General features: G+C 43.1%; 1 protein-coding gene across 2 annotated transcripts in view; it reads right to left on the bottom strand.

Moving 5' to 3' along the window:
• ENAH (ENAH actin regulator) overlaps positions 1-24,542 on the bottom strand; it is a 64,647-nt gene extending 40,105 nt beyond the window's left edge. Inside the window, exons 1-3 of one of the 2 annotated variants that reach the window (XM_060192430.1) lie at positions 24,354-24,542; positions 23,955-24,132; positions 4,945-5,001 (exon numbers count right to left, since the gene is read on the bottom strand). In XM_060192430.1, the coding sequence (XP_060048413.1) occupies positions 4,945-5,001; positions 23,955-24,132; positions 24,354-24,485 (367 nt within the window). In that variant the 5' untranslated portion in view covers positions 24,486-24,542. The remainder of the gene's footprint in view (positions 1-4,944; positions 5,002-23,954; positions 24,133-24,353) is intronic. The other variant, XM_060192429.1, reaches the window with a different exon arrangement.
• Positions 24,543-25,191: the final 649 nt, after the last annotated feature.

Here is a 25,191-nt window from a genome sequence, read left to right as displayed (position 1 = left end):
ATGTGTTGCTTGTCTGTTTGCACCCATCTCCAAGCCTTAGCCCAATTATATAAACCTAAGAACAAGATGTCAAAATTTCGACTCAAACAGGTTGGGGGGGGGGGGGATCACCTAACTGTGGTCCAGGAAACTGTGGTCCAGGAGATGGTTCAGTGGATAGTGCTGAACTCTCAAGCATGAAATCTCAAGTTTGAAGGCAGGCTATGGCATGTGCCAGTGTGATGCTCTCTCTCTCCCCCCCCCATGTCAATCAATCTGGAGGGAAAAAAAAAACTTTACCAAGTGGCACAGAAAGTAGCATAATGGTTATACAAGCGTTTCTCAGTCCCAGGTTTAATCCCCAGCACCATGACCATAACCAGAGCTAAACAGTGCTCTGGTTAAAAAAAAAAAAAAAATTTAACCAAAGCTGAAATAATTCATAAGGCAAAACTTGGATCAGAAAAAGTATTCTGGGGGGCTGGGCAGTAGTGAAGCGGGTTAAGAGCACACGGCACAAAGCACAAGGATCAGCATAAGGATCCTAGTTCGAGCTCCCAGGTCCCTACCTGTAGGGGGTCGCCTCACAAGCGGTGAAGCAGGTCTGCAGATGTCTATCTTACTTTTCTCCTCTCTGTCTTCCCCTTTTCTCTCTGTCCTATCCAACAGAAAAGAAAACATATTTTTAAAATATTTTTTTCTATTTACTTATTTTCCCTTTTGTTGTCCTTGTTTTTCTTTTTAATTATTGTTGTTATTGATGTTGTTGTTGTTAGATAGGACAGAGAGAAATGAAGAGAGGAGGGGAAGACAGAAAGAGAGGGGGAGAGAAAGACAGACACCTGCAGACTTGCTTCACCGCCTGTGAAGCGACTCCCCTGCAGGTGGGGAGTGGGAAGCCACGGGGCTTGAACCAGGATCCTTAGGCCGGTCTTTGAGCTTTGCGCCACATGCGCTTAATCCACTGCCCTACACCTGACTCCCAAGAAAATGTATTTTTAAAGCAATTTACAGAAATTGTTTTGGACACACACAACCCCCAAAATAAAATTTTACTGAGCAAACTGTTTTAAAAGACAGCTTTAAGAAGTGGGTAATATTTTCTGGCTGATATCATTATTTGACATTTAAATAAAGTAAATAAATTATCCATATTAACTTACTAACAATTCTTTTAAAGAGTTTACATGAAGTTGAGAAAAAACAAAAGTCTTGAAGGAAGATCTTTTTCAAATGGAGGTGGGGTTAGTGGCACTTTGATCCAATTACAGTTATTTTCTGAGTGGTTCTTGTTGAGTGTGGGCTAGCTATCTGTCTTAGACTGGAGGGGAGAAGTCTTCCCCTGACATGCCTTCACATCTGTATCTAATCTGGCTATCGTTTCTTCAGTCTTATCAAGTGGTATAAATGAGCACAAAGGACTCCTCGTGCATTTAAAAGGCAGAATAAATAGCATGGGGATAGATAGCATAATGGCTATGCAAAGACTCTCATGGCTGCGGCTTCAAAGTCCCAGGTTCAGTTCCCTGCACCACCATCAGCCAGAGCTGAGCAATGCTCTGGTTAGAAAAAAAAAAAAAAAAAAAAATAGGAAAAGAAGGAAAAGAAAAAGAAAAGCTGGAATAAATAGACTCTAAACATGAAGTCAGAGAGTTCTAGGTAAATCAGAAAGTTCAGGTATATAATTACATTGTTTCTGCCTTATCAAAACTTCCACTGGATTATACAATTGGTAAAATATAGCAAGGGTACCACATAGGACATAAAGTAGCAACTAAGTGAGGTAAGGCTGTCAGCTGCCAGAGTACTTTCTGGAATGTAACTATTGCCTACGTCACTTAAGTCAGTTTCCCAAATCAGTGTCTGTGCTCTCACAGAGCCTTGAAGAGGTATTAACATAGCCATAAAGCACTGTGGCAATGCTTTATGAGAGTAAATAAGAGAGAGATGAACCTTCTTTGTTCCTGCTGTATTATCATAAGGAACAGTGGCTATTTCTCTCTCTCTCTCTCTCATTACCATAGCCAAAGACAACTGCTGATCTTAACTTGTCTTAGCTAGAATCCATAGAGCAAATGATGTTGTGACTATTAGTAAATATAGACAAAGGGTCTGTGTCACTGCTTTAGTATCTGATCAGGGACAGAAATCAAAAGAAAACCAGAAACGAATGGCATTTTAGCCTTGGCTTCAATACTGACTTGCAACTGAAATCCATTTCCACTCCCTATCACATTTTCATTCTCACAAATCTAGTCACATTTAGCCACATAGTATTAAAAAGCACAGGAAGAGACAAGCAGGCATTCTTAGACACAATACAATCCAGTTTAAACTTAGCAGTGCGATGATTAGATTGTACACAGTTAACTCAATTGAAGGTAATCTGTACTTAACTATTATTTTCCAAGTTAAAAAAATTCAACTTGATCATCAATCTTTTTTCTATAGTTGGGGAAGCTAGCTGTTTGTTGTTCTGACTGGGAAGTGTAACGAGTAGGCAGCACAGAATACTGAGAAAACTTTCAAACTGAGCTAGAGAACCCTAGTAACACAAGTACGGGTGACCTCTTAGGGTTCGCTCAAAAGGTGGCCTAGAAGGATCCCCAGGAGGTAACAATGGAGGGGAAAAAAATCAGTAAAAAGAACTGAATGCACAGTCAACTTGCAAAGGCTGATCTGTAGAATCTGGGGGGAGAAAAGGGACTTACTTGCAAAGAGCCACAGCCAACTAACTATTTAACTGAAAATGTCATTTTAGGTCATTAAAAAAAAAAACACATTAGAATTTTCACTCTTGGAAATTCTTCTGGGCCTACTAAGTACATGAATCTCAAAATAAATTCCTTTGGGTGTTAAAAAAAAAAGTCACGTGGATAAAGTATACATAGGCAGGTATTTCCTTAAATTCTTATCAGTAGGTTACTTTATAATTGTCTCTCTTTAAAAAAAAATAAATAAGGGGGGTCGGGCGGTGGCGCAGTGGGTTAAGCGCATGTGGCGCAAAGTGCAGGGACCGGCGTAAGAATCCCGGTTCGAGCCCCCGGCTCCCCACCTGCAGGGGAGTCGCTTCACAGGCGGTGAAGCAGGTCTGCAGGTGTCTTTCTCTCCCCTCTCTCTGTCTTCCCCTCCTCTCTCCATTTCTCTCTGTCCTATCCAACAACGAAATGTGTCAACAAGGGCAATAATAATAACCACAACGAAGCTACAACAAGGGCAACAAAAGTGGGGGAAAAAAATGGCCTCCAGGAGCGGTGGATTCATGGTGCAGGCACCGAGCCCAGCAATAACCCTGGAGGAGGAAAAATAAATAAATAAATAAATAAATAAATAAGGAGTCGGGTGGTAGCGCAGCAGGTTAAGTGCAGGTGCCGCCAAGCACAAGGACCAGCTTAAGGATCCCAGTTCGAGCCCCCGGCTCCCCAACTGCAGGGAAGTTGCTTCACAAGCGGTGAAGCAGGTCTGCAGGTGTCTGTCTTTCTTTCCCCCTCTGTCTTCTTCTCCTCTCTCCATTTCTCTCTGTCCTATCCAATAACATCAATAACAACAACAATAATAACCACAACAAGGGCAACGAAAGGGAATAAATAAATAAAATATTTTAAAATAAATAAATAAGTAAATAAAAACGTGGCTGAGAGCCGGGTAGTGGCACACCCGCTTCAGTACACAGTACATTCACAAGGACCCAAGTTCAACTCCTTCATTCCCCCACCTGCAGGAGCAAAGCTTCATGCGTAGTGAGGCAGTGCCGCAGGCCTCGGTCTCTCTCTCCTCACTCTTATCAAATAAAAATAAAGACTTCACATAAAATAACCTGGCTGGCCACCATGGTATCTAGAAGTCAGAAAGGTACCCAGAAATGAGAGGGTGAGGAAAGACCTAAGAATTTAAAAATCACTTTTTGAATTTGGGTTTTTCAATCCAGAAAGTTTTAGAATTAAATGAGAATAAAAAGAACTCAGAAGGGGGAGTGTGTATGTACACGTACATGTATGGCTAATCCTTATATCAGGATGAGGAGATGCATATCTAATAAACTGCAATTTGAGGGTGCTAAGGGGAATATCTACTTAGTCCATGCCAACCACACATATGTGCACATATGTGTGTGCGTGAAGAGAGTGAAACGTGTGTACCTACGCTCACAACTGAACCACCGCGATCTGACCTACACAATCAAGGAGGCTGCTGACCAGAAATCTTGTATTTGTAGCCTGTTAAACCCAGCAGCAGGTCAGCTCTGCTTCCCAATCTTGCTTCCCAAGCCTACAGATTAATTCAAGTTACACAAAGCCCCTTCCCATACTGAATATTTTTATTCCCCACATCATCATCAACTGTAAGTCTCCCCTTGAGTTCTACATGAAAAGTGTGCTCGTGGGGGCTGGGTGGTGACATCCATGTTACCCTGTGCAAGGACCTGGGTTCAAAACCCTAAGCCCCTACCTCCAGGAGGAAGCTTCATGAGCAGTAAAGCAATGTTGCAGGAGTTGGTTTCTCTCTCTCTCTTCCTCCCTCTGTACCTCCCCCTTCCATCTCAGTCTCTCTGCTTATCCAGTAAATAAATATAGCAAATATTAGTTTTTTTTAATGGCAAATTAACAGTGTGCTCTCAAAAAATTGTCAGAAAAAAAAGACCCAAAATAAACAAATGGAAAAAAAAAAAACCCTCCCCGTTCATGCTGGAAGAAGTTGTGAGAATCAAACCTAAGTCCTCACTAAGCCCTCAGTGAGCAGCCAGCTCAAAAGCTTGATCCAATCACCTGGCATGAACCACAACGAAGATCACAACATAAGAAGAAAGGAAAAAAAAAGGGGGGGGGGGGTGAGAGAGCTTGTTGCATATCCCAAGTACCACAAACCAGACTATGGCCTAAGGCAACAAAAAGTACGCAAATGTGCAAAGTCAAGTCGTATGTACCACAGCTTGAAAAAAAGTAATGTAAACATAATGGTGCTTACCACAGAAAATACATCGCAAATTAGAGCTGTCCTGGGTAGCAGTAACCTTGCTCTGGGCTGCAACAGACACCTTGGTGTTAGAAGCTTCAAAGGACAATGGGCCATCTGAAGAACTTCACGTTAACTAAAAGGTGCTTTGAAAGGTTCAAAATGTATTTACACATACAGTCCTATCTACATCCTCATGCTGGGAGCTCTGGAATTTAACAAAAAGGTATCCTCTTTAGCCAAAGCTTTATTTATATATTTATATATATATATTATTTATATATATATTTTTAAAAAACTTTATGTATAATCTTAGTTGTGGAAAAATCCTATATATTAAAAAAAAAAAAGTGCCAAGATCAAGCAATACACATGCAGCTTTTTTCCTGAGTGCCACGGTCAGAGAGAGCTGATCCGCTGACATCCTGTAAGGATCCATTTAAAGTGGAAAGGCGGCAAGACGCAGGGCGGCTGTGCCTGAACGCATGATACTTATTCTCGTTTGCTATTACTCAGTGGAATTCAAAACCAGGAAATTAGGAGAAACACTTCAGATTAATTTACTAGGAAGTGAACTCATTTCTACTACTTGAAAAAGATGAAAGCCATTTGGAGCAGTGGCTGAACAGCTTATTTTCATCAGTATATATTTTATATCCATTAGTATCAAATGTCTTCATTTGCTTTTGCACATTGAGAGAAAACATCAGAACCGGTCGTTACTTTACCAAGCCACGTATTATTATTTTTTTCCCTTCCTCCTCCTCTTCTTCTTCTTCTTCTTCTTCTTCATATTTATACATTCTTGGCAAAAGATGTTTATTTAAAAAGTTTGGCCATATCACATAGTCATTGAATACTTCGGCTCTCAACATTGACATTAACTATATATACATTCATGGGTTAAAATTATTTTTAAGAGAAAAAAACTATGAATATGAAAGGTCTTTTCTAAAATCAAGGGGGCACTCAAAATTGGAATGGGAAAAGCACAAATTAATGTTTTTATTATTGTGTTCGTGGCATTCAAAACTTGGCATCAGTAATTTCACAAGACTGTAAAGATACTCTTTACAGCATGGGAAAGATAGTCCAACCCCCCCCCCCCCCGCCCCCACCACCATGGCTTTATCCAAGAGACAACAAGAAGCTTAAAAATATACTGATTTAAGAAAGACTACATACAAGCAAACTCAAGAGAGGAATATAGATTCCATGAAAACTGTATTTTTAGCAACACAATTCATACTAACTAAAAAGGTTTCTATAGAATTAGTATCACACTAATTTATATTTTAAGAGTGCACATAAGAAAATGTAATGCCTTGCTCAACAATTTGTTTGGCTTTGTCTTTTGTCACCAGGTTCCAGATGCCACCAGGATGCCCAGCCAGGCTTCCCTGGACTGAAGACCCCACCAATGTGGCCTAGAGCTCCGCTTCCCCAGAGACCCACCCTACTAGGGAAAGAGAGAGGCAGGCTAGGAGTATGGACCAACCAGTCAATGCCCATGTTCAGCGGGGAAGCAATTACAGAAGCCAGACCTTCCACCTTCTGCAACCCACAATGACCCTGAGTCCATGCTCCCAGAGGGAAAGAGAGTGGGAAAGCTATCAGGGGAGGGGGTGGGATATGGAGATTGGGTGGTGGGAATTGTGTGGAGTTGCACCCCTCCTATCCTATGATTTTGTTAACTTATCCTTTCTTAAATTAAAAATAATAATAATAATAATAAAGAAAATGTAACGCCTTGAGAAAATATTTTAACTGACTGAAATCAGATCTAATAAAATCCACTTACAGCTAAGTCTGGCTTAAAAATATGACAGACTGCGTATTTTCAGACACAAACAAAATAAGTAAGAGTAATAAATGTCCCCTTTGCCAAGGACTTCCTGCTACCTACCTATTTATTGTTTAAGTACATGCACCATATTTACGGTGAAAGACAATCCCACTGGAATATATATAAAATGCCCATAGCACTCCAGGGGTCATTCCAAAGGAGATAAACCATTACAATTCGTTTCAGTAATTACATTTTATGCTTTAAGTCTTAATAAAAAATATCTTACTGATATGATATGGTAACTATTTCTATAAATCTCTTGTCAAGTCAGCATGCCTTTGTCCTCAGGGTTTACCCTTCTGTTCCATTAATCTATATTTAGAAAAGAAGAAGAAAACATAAATAAAATATAGATAAACTTACAAGAAAACCCTGAGAAACTGTCTTGCCTTGGACAGCAGAGAAGCTGCAACATTCTGTTCACAATCATTTTTTTTTTTTTTTTTGCACAAGTCATCTGACCATGGTCGGAATGCAGGTGAATCGGCAGCACTGCGCATGATGAAACAAACTCCCAATCTGGTCAGAATCTAAACCCATGTGCAGCATTCTTGCATGTCAGGAGGATCAGGTGTCCCTTTTCTAGCGAGCGCTACTTCATACTACGAAGTCAAAAGACGGATCAAAGCTTGATGATGTTGCTTGAATTCTACTGCAGTTTGCATTTCCTGAAGATACTAAATTATTCATTCCGTGATATGCAGAAAGCCAGCAAGCAGCACTTCCTATGGACTACTGAGGCAATTAACTCCTCACTCAGTCGGGTGAGAAGGAGGGGAGGTGGAAGAGAATGCTCACTGTCTAGACACAGGGGAGGCTCCACACTATTACAACAGCCTCACTTTAGGACCAGCATCAGGGCAGGGAGGTGAGGGTAGATAGCATAATGGTTATGCAGACAGACCCTCATGCCTGAGGCTCTGAAGTCCCAGGTTCAATCCCCTGCATCACCCTAAGCCAGAGCCGATCAGTGCTCTGGTCAAAAAGTAAGGGCTGGGCGGTAGTGCAGCAGCGCAGCGGGTTAAGTGCATGTGGCCCAAAGCGCAAGGACTGGAATAAGGGTCCCGGTTCGAGCCCCCGGCTCCCCACCTGCAGGGGAGTCGCTTCACAGGCGGTGAAGCAGGTCTGCAGGTGTCTGTCTTTCTCTCCCCCCCTCTGTCTTCCCCTCCTCTCTCCATTTCTCTCTGTCCTCTCCAACAACGACGACAATAATAACTACAACAATAAAACAGCAAGGGCAACAAAAGGGGAAAAAAACAAAAAAGAGAAACAAAGAAAGAGAAAAGAAGGAAAGGACCAGCAACAATACTTTTTTTTCCTCATAAGAGGACACTTCTCTTTTAGAAAGTCATATTAAAATGGACACAAACTGTAAGAATCAGCACCAGCTTTAGAGGGAAGCATCAACTGAGGAGGCTAAGCAGCAGCAAAAAAGAACATCTAACAACCACAGTAGACTGACAGGAGAAAAAAAAGGCCCTCACCATTCCTGTTCTGACCTAAAAATAGTCTTTTTAAAAATTATTATCTTTACTTATGTACTGGATAGAGACAGCCAGAAATCAAGAGGGCAAGAGAGATAGGAAGAGAGACACCTGCAGCCCTGCTTCAACACCTGTGAAGCTTTTCCCGTGCAGATGGGGACCAGGGATTCAAACCTGGGTTCTTGCACATTGTAACATGTGCGCTCAACCGGGTGCGCCACCACCCAGCCCCTTCCTTCTGTTTTATTTTCTTAGAGACAGAGAGAGAGAGAGAGAGAGAGAGAGAGACGACATCATCAAAGTTCCCTTCAATACACTTTGGGGGTCAGGCTCTAACCTAAGTCACACTCACTGCAAAGCTGTGAGCTATTTGGCCGGCCCTGCCAAATGACTACGCCCCCCCCCCCCCCCCCATCAATACCACTGTCCAACACATCCAGTAGGGCCTCACTATTAGTGGTTAGTCCCGATTTGTATAGGAGATTTTATCCCTATCAGCAGTCCTGTCAGTAGTGAGATGGTGTTTTGTTTTGATTTGCACTCTCTCCAGAGTTTCACACTTTGGACCAAGCACTAAAGAACCAGCATCCAAAAAAGACAAAAGACCCCTAAGTGTGGCCCTCACACATGACAGACATCCTGTTTGGTTTTAACAGGATGAAAGCAGTGTGCTTGCTCTCAGGTGTCTCAGAACAGAATGCAGGAAGATACTGCAGGGGCATGATGGGCTGTACTAAAAACAGTCACCCTGAAAATGGAAATGAGGATCAGTCACTACAGAACGCAGTATGGAGACTTCTCCAAAAACAAACACAAACAGAATGAGCCAGTAATCCCACTTCTGTGTGTCTTTTATAAAGGAAAAGGCGGCACACCAGAGACCTATCTGTAGCCTCACGTCCGTGGTAGTGTTACTCACAATAGCCAATAGAACAAGAGCAATCTGAGACTCGGTGTGTCCGAGCATTAAAGAATTACGGAACCATAAGGAGGAAGACACCCTATGGTACATGGTAATATGAACAAGCCTGGAGGGGAATCACACTAAGCAAAATAAGCCCGAGAAAGACAGATGGTGTGTATTTCTTGCATGTGATAGCTTTAAAAAAAAAAAACTTTTTTTTTTAAGATTTGATTTATTTCTTTGAGAGAGAGAGAGAGGGAGAGAGGAGCACAGGGCATGCAAGTCCTGCACTCTAGCAGCTGATTTACTTCCTCAGCTGCCCAAACAGTGGCATGTTCTGAATACACGGCATTTTAAACACTTACAGGAGAATTTCAATCTCCATTTAAAAATATGTTTTCCAGGAATGTGACACAGGTTCAAGTCTGGTCCTCACTGCATAGAAGGAATCTTTGGGGGAGTCCAGGTTAAGAGCATGTGGCACGAAGCACAAGGACCAGCGTAAGGATCCTGGTTCGAGCCCCCGGCTCCCCACCTGCAGGGGGGGTCGCTTCACAGGCGGTGAAGCAGGTCTGCAGGTGTCTGTCTTTCTCTCCCCCCCCTCTGTCTTCCCCTCCTCTCTCCATTTCTCTCCATCCTATCCAACAATGACAACATCAATTATAACAACAATAATAACTACAACAACAATAAAAAGCAAGGGCAACAAAAGGGAAAACAAATATAAAATAAAATTAAAAAAAAAGAAATCTTTGGTGCTGTGGTCTCTCTATTCAATCTCTGCTTAAAAAATTAAACTGAATAAAATCTCTATAAATCTAAGGAAATACAACGCAGCTATAGTCACACATGGGACAAAACACCATCATATAGAACTACCCCCACCCCACCCCAGGTCTTAGGACATCCATGATCAGGTCCCCCTGACCCTACTCATTTCTGGAATGTTCTAAATTATGGACAAGTCCAATGAACTTTATTCACTTCTCAGCAAATCGGAAAATCACTGCTCACAGTTGATGAGCCTCTGATCAATTCTGACGCTTAACTAACAATAACCTCGGCATGCACTCTGCAAGCTGTTTATTTTTTTCGCGGTGGAATGAATGGCTCCACCTCCTGCTAAGGACACTAAAGAGCCAACCAGGATTCGGGGGTGTGTGTGTCCATCACTGATCAATCCTGCCATGCACTGTACTCGAGGGAAAGAACAGCCTCCACACTACTCTCCGCTGCCTGCTGCTTCTTCTGGGATGATGAAGACTTGTCCATCAAAGCACCAGGCCACACACCCCTTGCTACTGAAGAGACTATTAAGTACATGTCCACAGAAAACAAGGGTTGAGTAGTCCGGGAGGTGGCGCAGTGATAAAGCTTTGGACTCTCAAGCATGAGGTCCTGAGTTCGATCCCCAGCAGCCCATGTGCCAGAGTGATCTTTGGTTCTCTTTCCTCCTTTCTCATTAATAAATAAATAAAATCTTTAAAAAAAGATTCAAAACTAATAAAAAAGAAAGAAAAGAAAGAAAGAAAAAGAAAGAAAGAAAACAAGGGTTGAATGGGGCCAGGTGGTGGCACACCTGGTTAAGTGCACACGTTACAGTGCACAAGGACCCAGGTTCAAGCTCCTGACCCCCACCTGCCGGAGGAAAGCTTCATGAGTGGTGAAGCAGGGCTGCAGGTGTCTCTCTTCCTCTCAATTTCTCTCTGTCTCTATCCATTAATAAATAAATAAAAATATTTTTTTTAAAATAAGGGTTGGCTTACTGCAGGTGGCCCTCTACTGCATCTTCCTCTTTCATTATTACTACAACTTGACCGATTCCCAAGTCAATGCAACCTCGTAGCTGTTCTTCCCAAACTAGCTCCCACTAAAAAAAAAAATTAAAAAAAAAAAAAAAAACTTAAAAAATCATCTGGGGGTAGATAGCATAATGGTTATGCACAGACTCTCATGCCTGAGGCTCCGTCAAGTCCCAGGTTCAATCCCCTGCAACACCATAAACCAGAGCTGAACAGTGCTCTGGTAAAAAAAAAAAAAAAAAAAAAAAAAAACTCAAACTAGCTCCCACTGTCACTGCTTTTCTTTCTTTCTTTCTCTCTTTCTCCCCTTTATCTCCCCCTCCCTTTCATAGAGACAGAGATGCAAAGAGGCAGAGAGAGTAAAAGAGATGGCTGCTTTGGTGCTGTCCCCAGTTGGTACAGGGTGAAGCCCTGGCCTCACACATGGGTAACACGTGCATTCTACCCACTGAACTATCTCCTGGCCCAATCTCTTTATTAAAAATATGCCAAGATGCTATCATTACGGTCACCACGCACATAGCAAAATATACTATTGCATATAAAAAATGTTTAAAAATACTATCACATATAGAAAATGTTAAAAAATACTATTGCATATAGAGAATGTTAAAAATAGAATTACTATTGGATTAAATTTTTTTAATTACTATTCAAAAATTTGCATTTAAAAAATTACTATTGTATTAAAAAATTTAGAATTACTATTGTATATAGAAGATGTTAAAAAAATTCTACTCTGTAGAGTAGAATTTGCAGTGTTTTTACTTTCTTCTTTAGACTTTTCTATACTGCTTATGTTTTTATCAGTAGATGGTATTTAACAGGTATCTGAACATATATATATGATATATATTTTAAAGCAGAGCACTGCTCAGCTCTGGCTTATGATGGTACCAAGGATTAAATCTGTGACCTCAGAGTCTCAAGCACGAGAGTTTTTTTTTTCTATAATCCTTCTGCTCCCTCCTCGGCCCCCAAACCCAATTAAACTGGAAAACAGAATGCTATGTGAAAATTAGAGTTTGATTACCAAGAACAGCTCTGGTCAGGTAAAGTTCCAACCGGCTCCAGTCTGGGAGGAGAAGTGCATACACACAGTGCGGGCCACTGCTCCAGCAGCCACACCGACATGGCCCCGGTGCCTGGAAGGACAGCACGGCCTGGCCCTGGGTGCCCTTCCCAAGTGCCACGCTGGGCTGGAGAGGCAGCCGGCAGCATTGGGTGGCATCAGGTCGCTTTCCAGCGGAAATTCAAGCTAAGGACATTTCGGAAGCCATGACTCTGAATACACATCCATTCAGGATGGCTCCCTGAGAACCAGGACTGGCCCAGTTAATCAAGGACAGTGGGTTCTATCTCTGCAGGAATCTCACTGCCCCTGCCCTTCTCGTTTTCAGGCTGCTTCATCAGTGAAACCCCAAAGCAACTTCTATGTAAACAGCCCAAGCTGGATCAGGGCAAGAGATCGGCACACTTTAGCTATGGCCTTTTGGGTCACTATCAGGCCACCCCATCATCCGGGGCCTTAGTCTGGGAATCCTGGGGTTCCCACCTAGATATTATGGGCCTAGACCTCTAACGGATCCCTCTCTCCACTGTCACTGGTCATCTCCATCAGGAACAGCGTCACAAACCCTCTTGTGGGCCTCACCAGGACCTGGCCCTCTTCTTCTTCTAGCGTTTGCCCTTCTTCCGTAGCCAGTCAACAGCATCAGGTTGAGCCTGATGTAAAGTTTCGAGACCTCCTTTGAATCTGGAGAGGTGGCAGTCGTTGACTATGTGGGTCATAGTCTGTCTGGAGCCGCAGGGGCAGTTCGGGTCGTCTCTGGCTCCCCAGCGATGGAACATAGCGGCGCACCAGCCATGGCCTGTTCGATAGCGATTGAGGAGGGCCCAATCATAACGTGCTAGGTCAAAGCCGGGTTGACGCTTGCAGGGGTCTGTGATGAGGTGTTTGTTCTTTACCTCAGCTGACTGCCAGCTCTGTTTCCAAGAGTCTGGAACAGAGAAGTTCAGTGTAGGCGTAGGGGACCAGATTGGGTGACGAGACGTCAAGCGTTGGACAGGGTGGGCGAAGATATCCGCGTAGATTGGCAGGTCCGGTCGAGCGTAGACGTGGGAAATGAACTTAGATGATGCTGCATCCCGATGAATATCTGGCGGGGCGATGTTGCTAAGAACTGGCAGCCATGGAACCAGGGTGGAACGGATGGTTCCAGAAATTATCCTCAATGTGGAACAACAATGGTGTTTACATCCTTTCCCCATATTTGGGAGCTACTCTCTGCCCTGATCCAGAGCTTTCTAGGCCTATTCCCGACTCTGACACTATCTTTCCAAGACAATACTTTTAGCCCACCTGCATGCTACCTGTGGAGTTCAGGCAAAAATTAATGAAGTCTTGAGCCCCTTAGAATATATCTAAAACAGACTTCCTAGTTTCTTTCAACATTTTTACCTTTAGGTTTCTGGATATTAAACAATTTGTTCTGCTTTATATCTTAATGCTTTTCAGCCAACAAATTGAAGTTGCTACCATGACACCAACCTGACTTCTCTGGGCAGACGACCTCACCAATGTGTGCTGAAACCCCACCTCCCCAGAGCCCTGTCCCAATTGGGAAAGGTATAAACAGGCTGGGGGATGGATTGAACTGCCAAAACCCATGTCCAGTGGAGAAGCAATTACAGAAGCCAGACTTTCCATCTTCTGCACCCCATAAAGATCTTTAGTCCATACTCCCAGAGGGATAAAGACAAGGGACCCTTCCAGTGAAGAGGAGGGTATATGGAATTCTGGTGATGGAAACTGTATGGAATTGTACCCTTCTTATCCTACAATCTTGTTGATCATTATTAAACCACTAATCAAAAAAATAAAAATCTAAATAAAAAAAAAAACAGCCCAGAGCACCAATACCTAAGTGTCCAAGACATCCTGACTGACTTTCTGAAATTAACAGACACACATACACGCACACACACTCGATTAAAATGATGGCTTTACTGAGGACATAAAATTTAAATCCTCTAAGTTTACCCTACATGGAGTCTACTGAATAGACTTACACAGAAGCAATTGCTGTGGACTGTCAGCAGGAATCTGAAAATGAACCTGTCATACAAACACAACAACATCAATTTCATTCTCTGAAAAAAGGAAATTATATCTACAATAAGAAGAATTTCGTTTTACTTCACTATTTATTTGTTTCTTAATTTACTTACTGCCACCAGAGCCATCACTGGGGCTTGGTCGGCAATACAAATTCACTGCTCCTGGCAGCCATCCCCTGCCCTTTCTTCTTCTCCTTTTCTTTCTATTTGATTTGATGAGCAGAGAGAAATTAAAAAGAAGGGGAGGAAGGAGAGGGAGAAAAACAGAGAGACACCTGCAGACCTGCTTTACCAGGCAGGTGGGGAGCCAGGGGCTCAAAGCCAGGAACTTACGTTTGGTAATAAGTACGCTTAACCAAGCACGCCTCCACCTGGCCCCCACTACACTTTAAAAAGTACACCACTTCATAATGTCAGGTCCACGATTGCACTTTGCCTGTTTGAAAGCCATTAGCTGCTGTTTCGATGAAATACTAGTATCTAAGAGAGACGGAAGAAGCCATCACCTAGGACGCCAAATTTGTCAATATCAGATTGCACACCAGTGGTGCTATATTCCCACTCTTCCCCATCAATGCGATCTAATACAGGACCTCTCCAGAAACCTATGCACAGAAATGTCTAATTTTTATTAATTAGTTAATGTGTACAGGATAGAGACAGAGAAACTCAGCAGGAAGGGGGATATAGAGGGGGGAAGGGAGGGGAGAGAGAGAGAGGGAGAGGCAGAGAGGGAGAGAGAGAGGGAGAGGCAGAGAAAGAGAGAAAGAGAGGGAAAGAGAGGGAGGGAGTGGGGGAAACCCCTGGCATGGAAGGAAGAAGAGAAACCTACAGTACTGTGTCACTTCCTTTTTGCAGATGGGGGCTGGGGGCTTGAACCCTGGTCCTTGCACACTGTAATGTGTAAGCCTAACCTGGTGTGCTATCACTTCAGCCCAAGAACACTGGATTATAAATGCTTTCCAAAAAAAAAAGTATTTTAAATTCTACTTCATGAGCCACTTTGCATGTTAAATCTTAGTCCCTTACTACTCATGCTCTAAAAATGAATAAGGAATAAAAACAACCAAACAAAAAAAAAAAAACAGCAGCAAGTGTTACTTAAACACAAAATAGACCCAGGGAAGAAAAATGTCAACACTAGCCTGGAAGGGAAGTCTCTCAGCCCACAATGGCAGCTGGGGAGGGTCAGGGAGGGGAAGACTGGCTTTCCCAAGCATGAGGCCCAGGCTCAGCCCCACCACTTCATTCTCATTCAATACAAAAGTAAATCTAAGGGGAAAATTCTTTTTTAAAAAGAGGTCAGGTGGTGGCACTCTTAGAAGAGTGCACATGCTCCCATGCACAAGGACCCAGGTTCAAGTCCCTGTCCACACCCGCAGGGGAGAAGCTTCATGAGTGGTATAGGAAGCAGGTCTGCAGGTGTCTCTCTTCCTCTCTGTCTCCCACTTCCTCTCTCTCAATTTCTCTGTCTTATCAAAAACAGAGAAGGGAGGGGGGGGGGAGAAAAGCCTAATTCTGTCTAGAGGGATTTAAGTTTCCAAACGATTGTGTAACTGTCACTTCTGACGCACTGTCCATTTGGAGCCGCTGTCTGCCTGACCAAACTTCATGATGCCTAGAGGTAATGGCTGTGTAGTGTTCACTCTCCCACACCAGAAGCCAGATCAGGGATTGACATATAGGACTGGAAAATTCTGTTTAAGTAAGTTGATTTATTGGAACAGACTTGACGCAAATTAAAACTCACTGAAGGAATACTAGGCACTGGTTGTGTTCTCATACACACACACACACACACACACACACACACACACACACACACACACACAGAGAAAGAGAGAGAGAGAGAGAGATCTGACTTTTCCAATAACCCAACAAATAGACTGTATTACTGTGTGTATGAATTTACTTAGAGACTATCAAAAGGACCAGGGAGAAATGTTTCCTCACCTGGCTTGCCTTTCCTTCCTGATAAAGACATGCTGTTAGGTTTTGTTTTTTTTTTAATATTCCCCACTGGGAAGAAATCTAAAAAAAAAAATTTTTTTTTAACCAAAGCAGTGCTCAGCTCTGGGTTATGGTGGTGCAGGGAATTAAACCTAGTGCCTCAGAGCCTCGGGCATGAAAGTCTTTTTTTTTTTTTCCTCCCTATAACTATTAATACGATCTCCCCATCTCCCTTAGAAAAGTAATATAAAAAATTCATTTTCATTTGAGAGCATCTCAGTAGGGAAAAAAATAGATCCCAAGTTTTGTCCTGGAGGATTCTACTCTTTTTACAGTGGCGGTAACAAGACACAACCAAAAATTCAAAAGAGCAGTCGTTCCAGAGGTACAGATAAAATCATGTATAGGAGGAGAAGGAGACTTTTTTCCCCCCCTCAAACAGTAAGGAAAAAAGGTTTATGATGAAATAGCTTTTTGAGTTTGAAACAAATTAACAGGCAGGCACAGGCAGATGAAGAGGGAAGACCCAGCAGCCCCTGGAAACCCACTGGAACATAGAAGCTGCTTCATTTGGGACTAAAATCCATCTGTTTTCTGTGCAGATATTTATTTAAAACACTTTAAAAAAAATTCCAGCAATATGGTTTGTAGCCATCATGTCTCCATTGCTTGAAACCACCATGACATTGGTTACATTCCTGTAATCTGTGAATTATCTTTCACAGTTCATTTTGAAGTACTTGTCTGACTCCCAGTGTAGTTCACAAGGGGCTGCCTTAGCCCGGCCATGCTGCATCTCCCACCAGCACGGCTCTCATCTTACGACGTGGGATTGAGGGCATCTTGTCCTGTTTCAAAGCAGAAATATGGAGCGACTAAAAGACAGAAGATTTCTGTGATGCAGCTGAGTCTCTTTCAGGGTTATTTTAGTCTGAATTCAAAGTCCGTTGTCTGTCAGATACCATGTTCTGTCTCCTTCTAGTTATTTCTCTCCTGCTACTCTCACAGTTGGGCACCTCACACGCTGCTCTGTGGCTCAACTCCAGCTGCAGGTTTAGTTTGCAATAAGCTTGAAATCTAATTAATCCTCTTCTCGTTTTCTGTTTGTTTTCTTTCATTTATTAATGAGAATCAGAGCATCACTGGTACAAGTAATGCCCAGGATCAAACTCAGGACACCTCATGCATGAGAGGTTAACACCTTACCCACTGTGCTAACTCCTGGGAATTTTTTTTTTTTGCCACCAGGGTTATCGCTGGTGCTCAGTGCCTTCACTAGGGATCCACTGCTCCTGGGGGCTATTTTTCCCCCCTTTTGTTGGCCTTGTTGTTTACTGTTGTTATGATTATTGTTGTTGTCATTGTTGGACAGGACAGAGAGAAATGGAGACAGGATGGGGAGACAGAGAGGGGGAAAGACAAATGAAAAAAAAGACGGCTCCTTTGCCCTAATTCCAAATCTGCTATGTGCTTTTCCTAGTGTTACTTCTCCAGGGTCAGGGAGGTAGCTCAACTAGACAGAGCACAAGGTCCCAGGTTCAATTCCCAACACCACCATAAGTCAGAACTGAGCAGTGAGCACTCTGGTCTTTCTCACACCATATATATATATATATATATATATATATATATATATATATATATATATATATATATACATTGTAAAATATATATATATATATATATATTTACAAAATAATAGTACCTACCCCCCCAAAAATAATAATAGCAGATTTAAGAAGACAAAAGGCAAAAACCAGGTCTGGGAGATAGCTCATTAAGTAGGGTGCATGCCATGCTTTGCGTGTGGCCTAGGTGTATACACACACACACACACACACACACACACACACACACACACACACACACACACACCCCAAGCACCACATGGAAGTGTCAAGAAACCAGGTTAAGTGCTGTTTCTTTCTTATTCTACTCGGATGAAACACACACACACAAACACACACGAACAATGGCTAGAAAGCGAAAAACTATTCTAGATTACCTCTGGGATCCTTTCCAAGTCCTACTTTTGCCTGACTTTTAGGAGAGCTTTCATAAAGTAGCCTGAGTGCAGACAAACCAAAATCTAGCCGCTGTCTCCTGCCCACCAGGCCACACTCTCCCCCAGAGGTCAACGGCACATCTGGGAACCAAAGCACCTTTCTCCCCTTCCCAGGCTGTGCATGGCATCCCCCAGATGCAGAAGGGAAGAGGTGGAATGCCACTGGGACTCTGCTAAGGTTCTCCCCAGTGACGACCTGTGAGCCCCAACCTCCATCCAGACTGCCAGCTAGATGTGCCCAGCCAGGCCCCAGCACAGCACGGGGACCCCTGAGCAGATCTCCGGTCCTTCGAGGAAGTATTCTAACAACGTCAGGCCTGGAAGCACAATGCCCTCGCAGACAAGGTGGGCACCAAAACACAACGAACCAACCTAAGGCATCACTGCCCCTTCTCTTTGTACCTTCCCTTTTTCTGCTCTCACTTTTCACTTCAGGCCTTGTCTTCCTCATCACTGTTCTTAGAACAGCCTCCAAAACTGACCTGGCTTGTCCACAAGTCCATCCCAGCTGTCCTAAAAAACAAAACTTTCTGGGTTCATGGCTCAAGATTTCCCTCTGCCATGTGAATTCTCATGCCCAGAACACAGAATAGTCTAGTTGCTGTTTCAAGGGCTCCAAGGTGACCCACGACGTTCTGTCACTATTGGTGAGAACCAGTCATTCTTCAAAACTCAAGCTTTGTGTCTTTTAAATTTTCCTTAATCTTGAGATAGTTCTTTGCTGTTCCAATGACCTTCCTGTATACTGGAGTCACAGTCACAAACCGTTTGACTTCTGTTGACTTTGTTTCTGGGACTAGATCAGATATGACTTCTGGAAGGCAATGGGTAGCCTCTACCACATCAGTGTAATTCCCCAAGCAGGCACAGAACCCATACTCAAAACACACTAGATGGATTCTGTAGTATCATTCCTAGGGACACTGGCAATTTGAAAGACCAAAAATAAGTATTTCCAGAAAAATTCTGAAATGTTTTAAAATCCAACAAACTCTAAAAGCATATCTCAAAAAGATGTTAAATGCTGAGATTAAAAAAAAATTACAAATGCTCATAGTGAAAGATAAATCAAGCCAAACTCTCAGTAAGAAGTGAAAGGCAGCTCAATACTTACAAACATTTAAAAACCCTAAGGCAGGGGGTCAGGCAGTAGCGCAGCGGGTTAAGTGCACATGGTGCAAAGCGAAAGGACCAGCGTAAGGATCCCAGTTTGAGCCTCCGGCTCCCCACCTATGGAGGGAGTCATCCCCACCTATGGAGGGAGTCATTTCATGAGCGATGAAGCAGGTCTGCAGGTGTCTATCTTTCTCTCCCCCTCTCTGTCTTCCCCATCTCTCTCCATTTCTCTCTGTCCTATCCAACAACAACATCAATAACAACAATAACTACAACAATTAAAACAAGGGCAACAAAAGGGAAAATAAATAAATAAATAACCTAAAACATTCAAATGTGAAGGTAACTTTAACTCTGTTCTCATAGTCAAAGCAGTTGTAGTTCACAGTCAGATATTTTAAGGTTCACTTCATCTTGGCTGAGCAGAACAAAAGCAGGAATTCTACTCTGTTATCAGATGTTTCTTTCAACAAAATGAATTTTAAAATCATTCCTATTTTCAAGTGACTCAACCTTCTTCAACGCAAAACGCTACACAAATCTACCTGTGTTCATTACTGCAATTACTGGCCTTATAGTTTATATAGTCCGTTAACTGTGACTGCAGAATAAAAAAACAACAATAAAAAAATCAGTTTGCATAATGCAATCTGATTGTAACTAAAAATAAAAAATAAAAAAAAAATCAGGCCCATCTCCAGGAAACACAAGAAACATTTGGGATATAGCATTTGGTGTGAAAGGAAGAACAATAATTGAGCTCTCTTTCAAAATGTTGCAACATGTGATGTGCGTTTTTTTTTTTTAATTCCAAATATAACTCACTGTATTTAGCACCTCCTGTACCTTCCAGTATATTAGATAATTGCACACCAAGTTAAAAACAAAATAAGAGAAAACATTCCTGCCACCCACCTTTTTCATAAAAGAAATGGAAGTACTAAACACAAGAGTGCCTTGTATAGGTCAGTTCAAATACATTTTCTCGCTCTCTCTCCCTTTTTAATTTCTTTATTGGGGGAATTAATGTTTTACATTTGACAGTAAATACAATAGTCTGTACATGCATAGCATTTCCCAGTTTTCCAGATAACAATACATCCCCCCCGCCCAACATTTTCTCTTAATTTAAAAAGTTAGCCTGAAAACTTAAGAGGACCCAGGGGACAAACAGGAGAAGAAAAGGAAAACTGAGAGACTACTGATTTTTTTTTTTTCTTCTTTCAGGGAGGAGGGTTGGAAAGCTTAGGTGGCTCTGAGTGTCCAAACCCTACAGAAGAGAGAAGTTCTTTTGGGTAGCGGGTGGGGGCTATTCATGGATTAAGCTTCTGAAAGGATTTTATTGGAAAAAGTATTCATGCTATTTTTAAACGCCTGAAAGTTACGGAAACGTGAATCCATGGACTGCAAAAAAAATTTTTTTTGCCTCCAGGGTTATTGCCAGGGCTCGGTGCCTGCACCAGGAATCCACTGCTCCTGGAGGCCACCTTTTCCCTTTTGTTGCCCTTGTTGTTGGGTAGGATGGAGAGAAATGGAGAGAGATGGGGAAGACAGAGGCGGGGAGAGAAAGACAGACACCTGCAGACCTGCTTCACCACCTGTGAAGCGACTCCCCTGCAGGTGGGGAGCTGTGGGCTTGAACTGGGGTCCTTACGCTGGTCCTTGCTCTCTGCGCCATATCCACTTAACCCTCTGCGCTACTGCCTGCCCCCCACCCCCCGACCCTGACTGCAATATTTTCAAAAACACAAGACAGGTGTCTTTCATGTAGAAAATGGAGCAGGAACAGTGGTCCGGGAGGTGGCGCAATGGATAAAGTGTTAGACTCTCAATATGAGATCCTGAGTTCAATCCCCAGCTAGTACACACACCAGAGTCATACCTGGTTCTTTCTCTCCTCCTATCCCTCTCATTAATAAATAAAAATATTTTTAAAATAAAATAATTTTTAAAAGGGGCAGGACAAATTACGAAGTACAGATGACTAAGGCCCGTAGGTGCTTAGTCTCTCTCCCATAGGGAGAGAGAGAGAGTGAGTAAGTTTATCATCTGTTAACGGAGAGGTCACGCAAACTCAGCTTCTTCAACTTGCTTCTGGCAGGAAGGAAGGCAGTTCGCCGGTTGGGTAAGGAGCTGTCTGGGAGCACAAAGCAAACAGCAGTGAGAAGCAGAGATGTGTCAGGAGAACGTGAACTTGTTCGTGAGAAAGGGACTAGAGCCCTGTCCCTGCATTCAGGGATCTGGAGTGGAGTCGGGTGGGGGTCATGTCTTCTTCCTTGGATACTTCTGTTTGCAGCCAGCTCCCCCTCAGCATCCAAATGCATGCCTACTCATCCCATCAAACCCCAGAAGTGAACGTCTAATCAGTCATCTATGGAAATGATCATCACCTACACAGATCAGCCTCCGAAGTGCATCAAGCACCTTCGGACACTCTGCTTTCCCTGATGATAAAGCCGGGGGACCAAATGGCTTCTTGGAGACTGCTAGGGTCAGGGGGGCAGGAGCCGATGCAAGCACGCCCACCTTCCTCGGCCCACGGCAGACAAGAGACTTTCAAAACCATCTATGAAGAATTTACTTACTTATCGCCTTGGCAGAATGCTTGTGCGGCTAGTGAGATGATGGGGCATTTTTCCCACTTCAGCAAGCTTTCTAAATGTGGAGATCTCAATGGAGAACGTGACTGACGCTCTCCACATGAAGAGCCATTAATTGTAAAAGCCCAAGATGGGGGTGGGAACCTGGCACTGGCACTGTGGAAGCAAACTGCCAGGACCCAGACACACTGACAAAAACAATGCTTTCCATTTGACTAATAATAATAAGGAACAAGATGGGCAATAATAATCATAACTACTTTGCATCTGTAACATTTAGCCCCTAATAGTAGTGAATGAGCTTTAAGAAAATGATCAATTTCAACAAGGGAGAGAATGATAGTAGACAAAGGGCCGACCTCACAGTTCTGCTCAGCTCTGGCTTACGGTGCTACTGGGGACTGAACCTGGGACCTGGAAGGTCTCAGCATCAAAGTCTCTTGAGGAACCATTATGTTGTCTCCTCAGTCCTGCTAATACACGTCTGAAGGTTTGAAAATAGTAGTTGGTTTTCAGCATGGGGGAGGCGAACGTGACTACAATACATACACTTTTTAATTACTATTTAAGTTAATGGATTAATTGTCAGGGTTATTGCTGAAGCTTTGGTGCCTACACAGCGAATGCACCACTTCTAGCAGTCATGTTTTCTCCCTCTCTTTTCTCCTTAAGAGACAGACACTAAGAGGGAAGGGGGAAGGAGAAAGACACCTGCAGCACTGCTTCATGGCTCATAAAGCTGCCGCCCTGCAGTTGTGGACCAGGGGCTTGAACCCAGCAATGTGTGTACGCTACAAGGTATGTTACCACCCGGCCCTTCGGCACATATACTTTCTAAACTTTGATCTTCAATTAACCTTTAAATAGTTACACTATGTAACGTAACCTTAAGGATCACATTTCTAGTTCCTTAACTATGGGAAAGTAACCAAAAAGTAATTCTACACCCATAACAGAGAGCCGATAATACGAGCACCCACAAGGAAACAGACATACCGGCGTGAGGTAATCTACATACGAAACTACACGTAGGCAGACTTTTCTGTGCTACTTCCTATCTTCTTGACAAAACGTAGAAAAGTCCTAGTGGTTTGTTATGCCAGAACAGATAAGGCGAGGTACTACATACACAGATTTAGAAATAGGAAAGATAGGAGATAATATTTATATATTATTTAAAGATAGTCATTTCCTCAACAGAAGATCTACAGGCCTAATAGTTTTAGTAAGATTTCCCTCCCAAATGTCTCACTGTGATGAAATTCAGACTTGAAAACAGAGAAGCACACAGCTTAGGTGTTAAAAGTCTGTTTTAGCATAAAACCAAGTACAAATAAAATCTAATTAAAATTTTTTTATCTAGAGGAAAAAAAAATCAGAATTCTCAATCTCCAAAGGTCAGATATGAATGTGACCACACGTATCACGCTTCTTAAACGTTGTTTACACAAGAATGACTGTATTATTCCATATTCGGCACTTAGTCTCTGACTACAAAACCCATGTCCCCAAAGATATAACCACACAAGGGTGTTATTTCTTTCTTTATATTTTAAACAAATAGAAATAATAGTAATAAGTTTGTCTTTGGTACACACAGTTTAAATCCTGGCTTTACAAAAACAAACCAAAAAAAGGTGAATTTTTTTTGTTGTTTTGTTTTTCTATAAATCTAAGGACCGTGGGATGTCACAGGAGATGCAATTCATGGCTTGGGCCACCTGAGGGCGCTCAAAAAACCTTTAGACAATGTGCACCATCCACCACGGGTCTAATTAGGAGTAAAGGAAACCTCCACCCTACTGGCTCAGGCCCAGCTGACAGCCATGTGGGAGAGAACATATGCATCTCCATCAGAAGTAAAATCTCGCTAAGGTACCCACTATCCACTATTCCTCTAGGATCAAATCCTCTCAGCCTCCCGGCCTCGGCAGTCACAGCTGAGCATCTTCCCATGGGAGGGTTGAAACCTTCCTAACTACCCAAGTATCATGAAAAAATAAAATAAAATAAAATAAAATAAAATAAAATAAAATAACAGGAAATTGAGAGCCTCGCTTCAGATTCATATATGATTTACAACGTCAGGAAGAATTTGCTCTGGTTTATACGTAGCACCTGGGCCACCTTACCTGTTTCCTGCGAATTCAACACCTCTAAGGCGTGCATCATGGCACTGGCGAAGACGTTGGCATCCTCTTTGCTGCCAAAGTTGAGGCCGTACACCTGCCGGGCGTCCCGCCACTGGTGGAAGGTCTGAGTGGCCTGATTGTACTTCAGCCCTTTAGGGATGGCACAGTTGATCACCACCTGAAAGAAAGCGGTTGTGTGTCGGGAGACAGCTCCGAGCTTCATCGGAGGAGGCTGGAGAGGCAAACCACCAAGACCCAGGGTTCTCTCCACAGAGGGGGAGTGTTGTGGTCCGCGGGCTAAGTGAATGCCGCTCGCTTCTTCTGCACTCCACCAAGACCTTCAGTGACAGCGAGCGACTTAGCTCTGGGCGAGGCCCTCACACACCCTCACGCCCTCACCTGATGGTCTTGGATCTTCCTGCCCACCACTCGGAACGTGTTGTTGCCTGTGTGGTGATATATGTGGACTCTGCTGAACCCAGTTGAGCCACCGGCCGGGATCCACTTCTTGTTGGCGTCATCATACACCATCACGGCAGCTCTTGCTTGACAGATACTCTGTTCGCTGTTCAAAAACACACACACACACACACACACACACACACACACACACACAGTTTAAGAGATCTGTTTACACTGGATTTTGAACAAAGCAACTGAAGATGAGCTTAGAGACACACAAAAACTTGTACCACGCAAGAAAATGTCCCCCAACCCCTCAGTGGAGGACCAGATACGTTCATTAAATTGAAATTAACCGTTTTAATTGTGCATTTGGTGGGAGGCCAGGAGATGGCTCACTGGGTACAACAATCATATGCGGGGACCCGGGTTCGAGCCTCTGTCACTACACAGAAGTCCCCTCACTGGGGAAGCGTCACCAGTGGTGGAGCAGTGCTGCGGTGCCTCTCCTTTTCTCCCTGACTCTCTTTCCCTTTGTCTCTTGCCCTCAAGAAAGAAGAAGAAAGAATGAGTCTGCTGGGAGGAATGGAATCGTACAGCTTCGGGGTGGGGGGTGGGGGGAGAACCCTGGCAACAATAAATAAATTCCTCTCTAAATCTCTATTTATTTTTGGCAAGTGATAGAAATTGAGAGGAAAGGGGGAGGTAAAGGGTAAGAGAGACAGACACCTGCAGCCCTGCTTCACCACTTGTGAAGCTTCCCCCCATGCAGGTGGGGCTTGAACCTGGGTCCTTGTGCACTGTGACGTGTGCGCTCAACCAGGTGCTCAACCAG

This window comes from Erinaceus europaeus, chromosome 6, assembly GCF_950295315.1.
Source record: "Erinaceus europaeus chromosome 6, mEriEur2.1, whole genome shotgun sequence".
Lineage (NCBI taxonomy): Eukaryota > Metazoa > Chordata > Mammalia > Eulipotyphla > Erinaceidae > Erinaceus > Erinaceus europaeus.
This window is presented reverse-complemented; position numbering and strand designations above follow the sequence as displayed.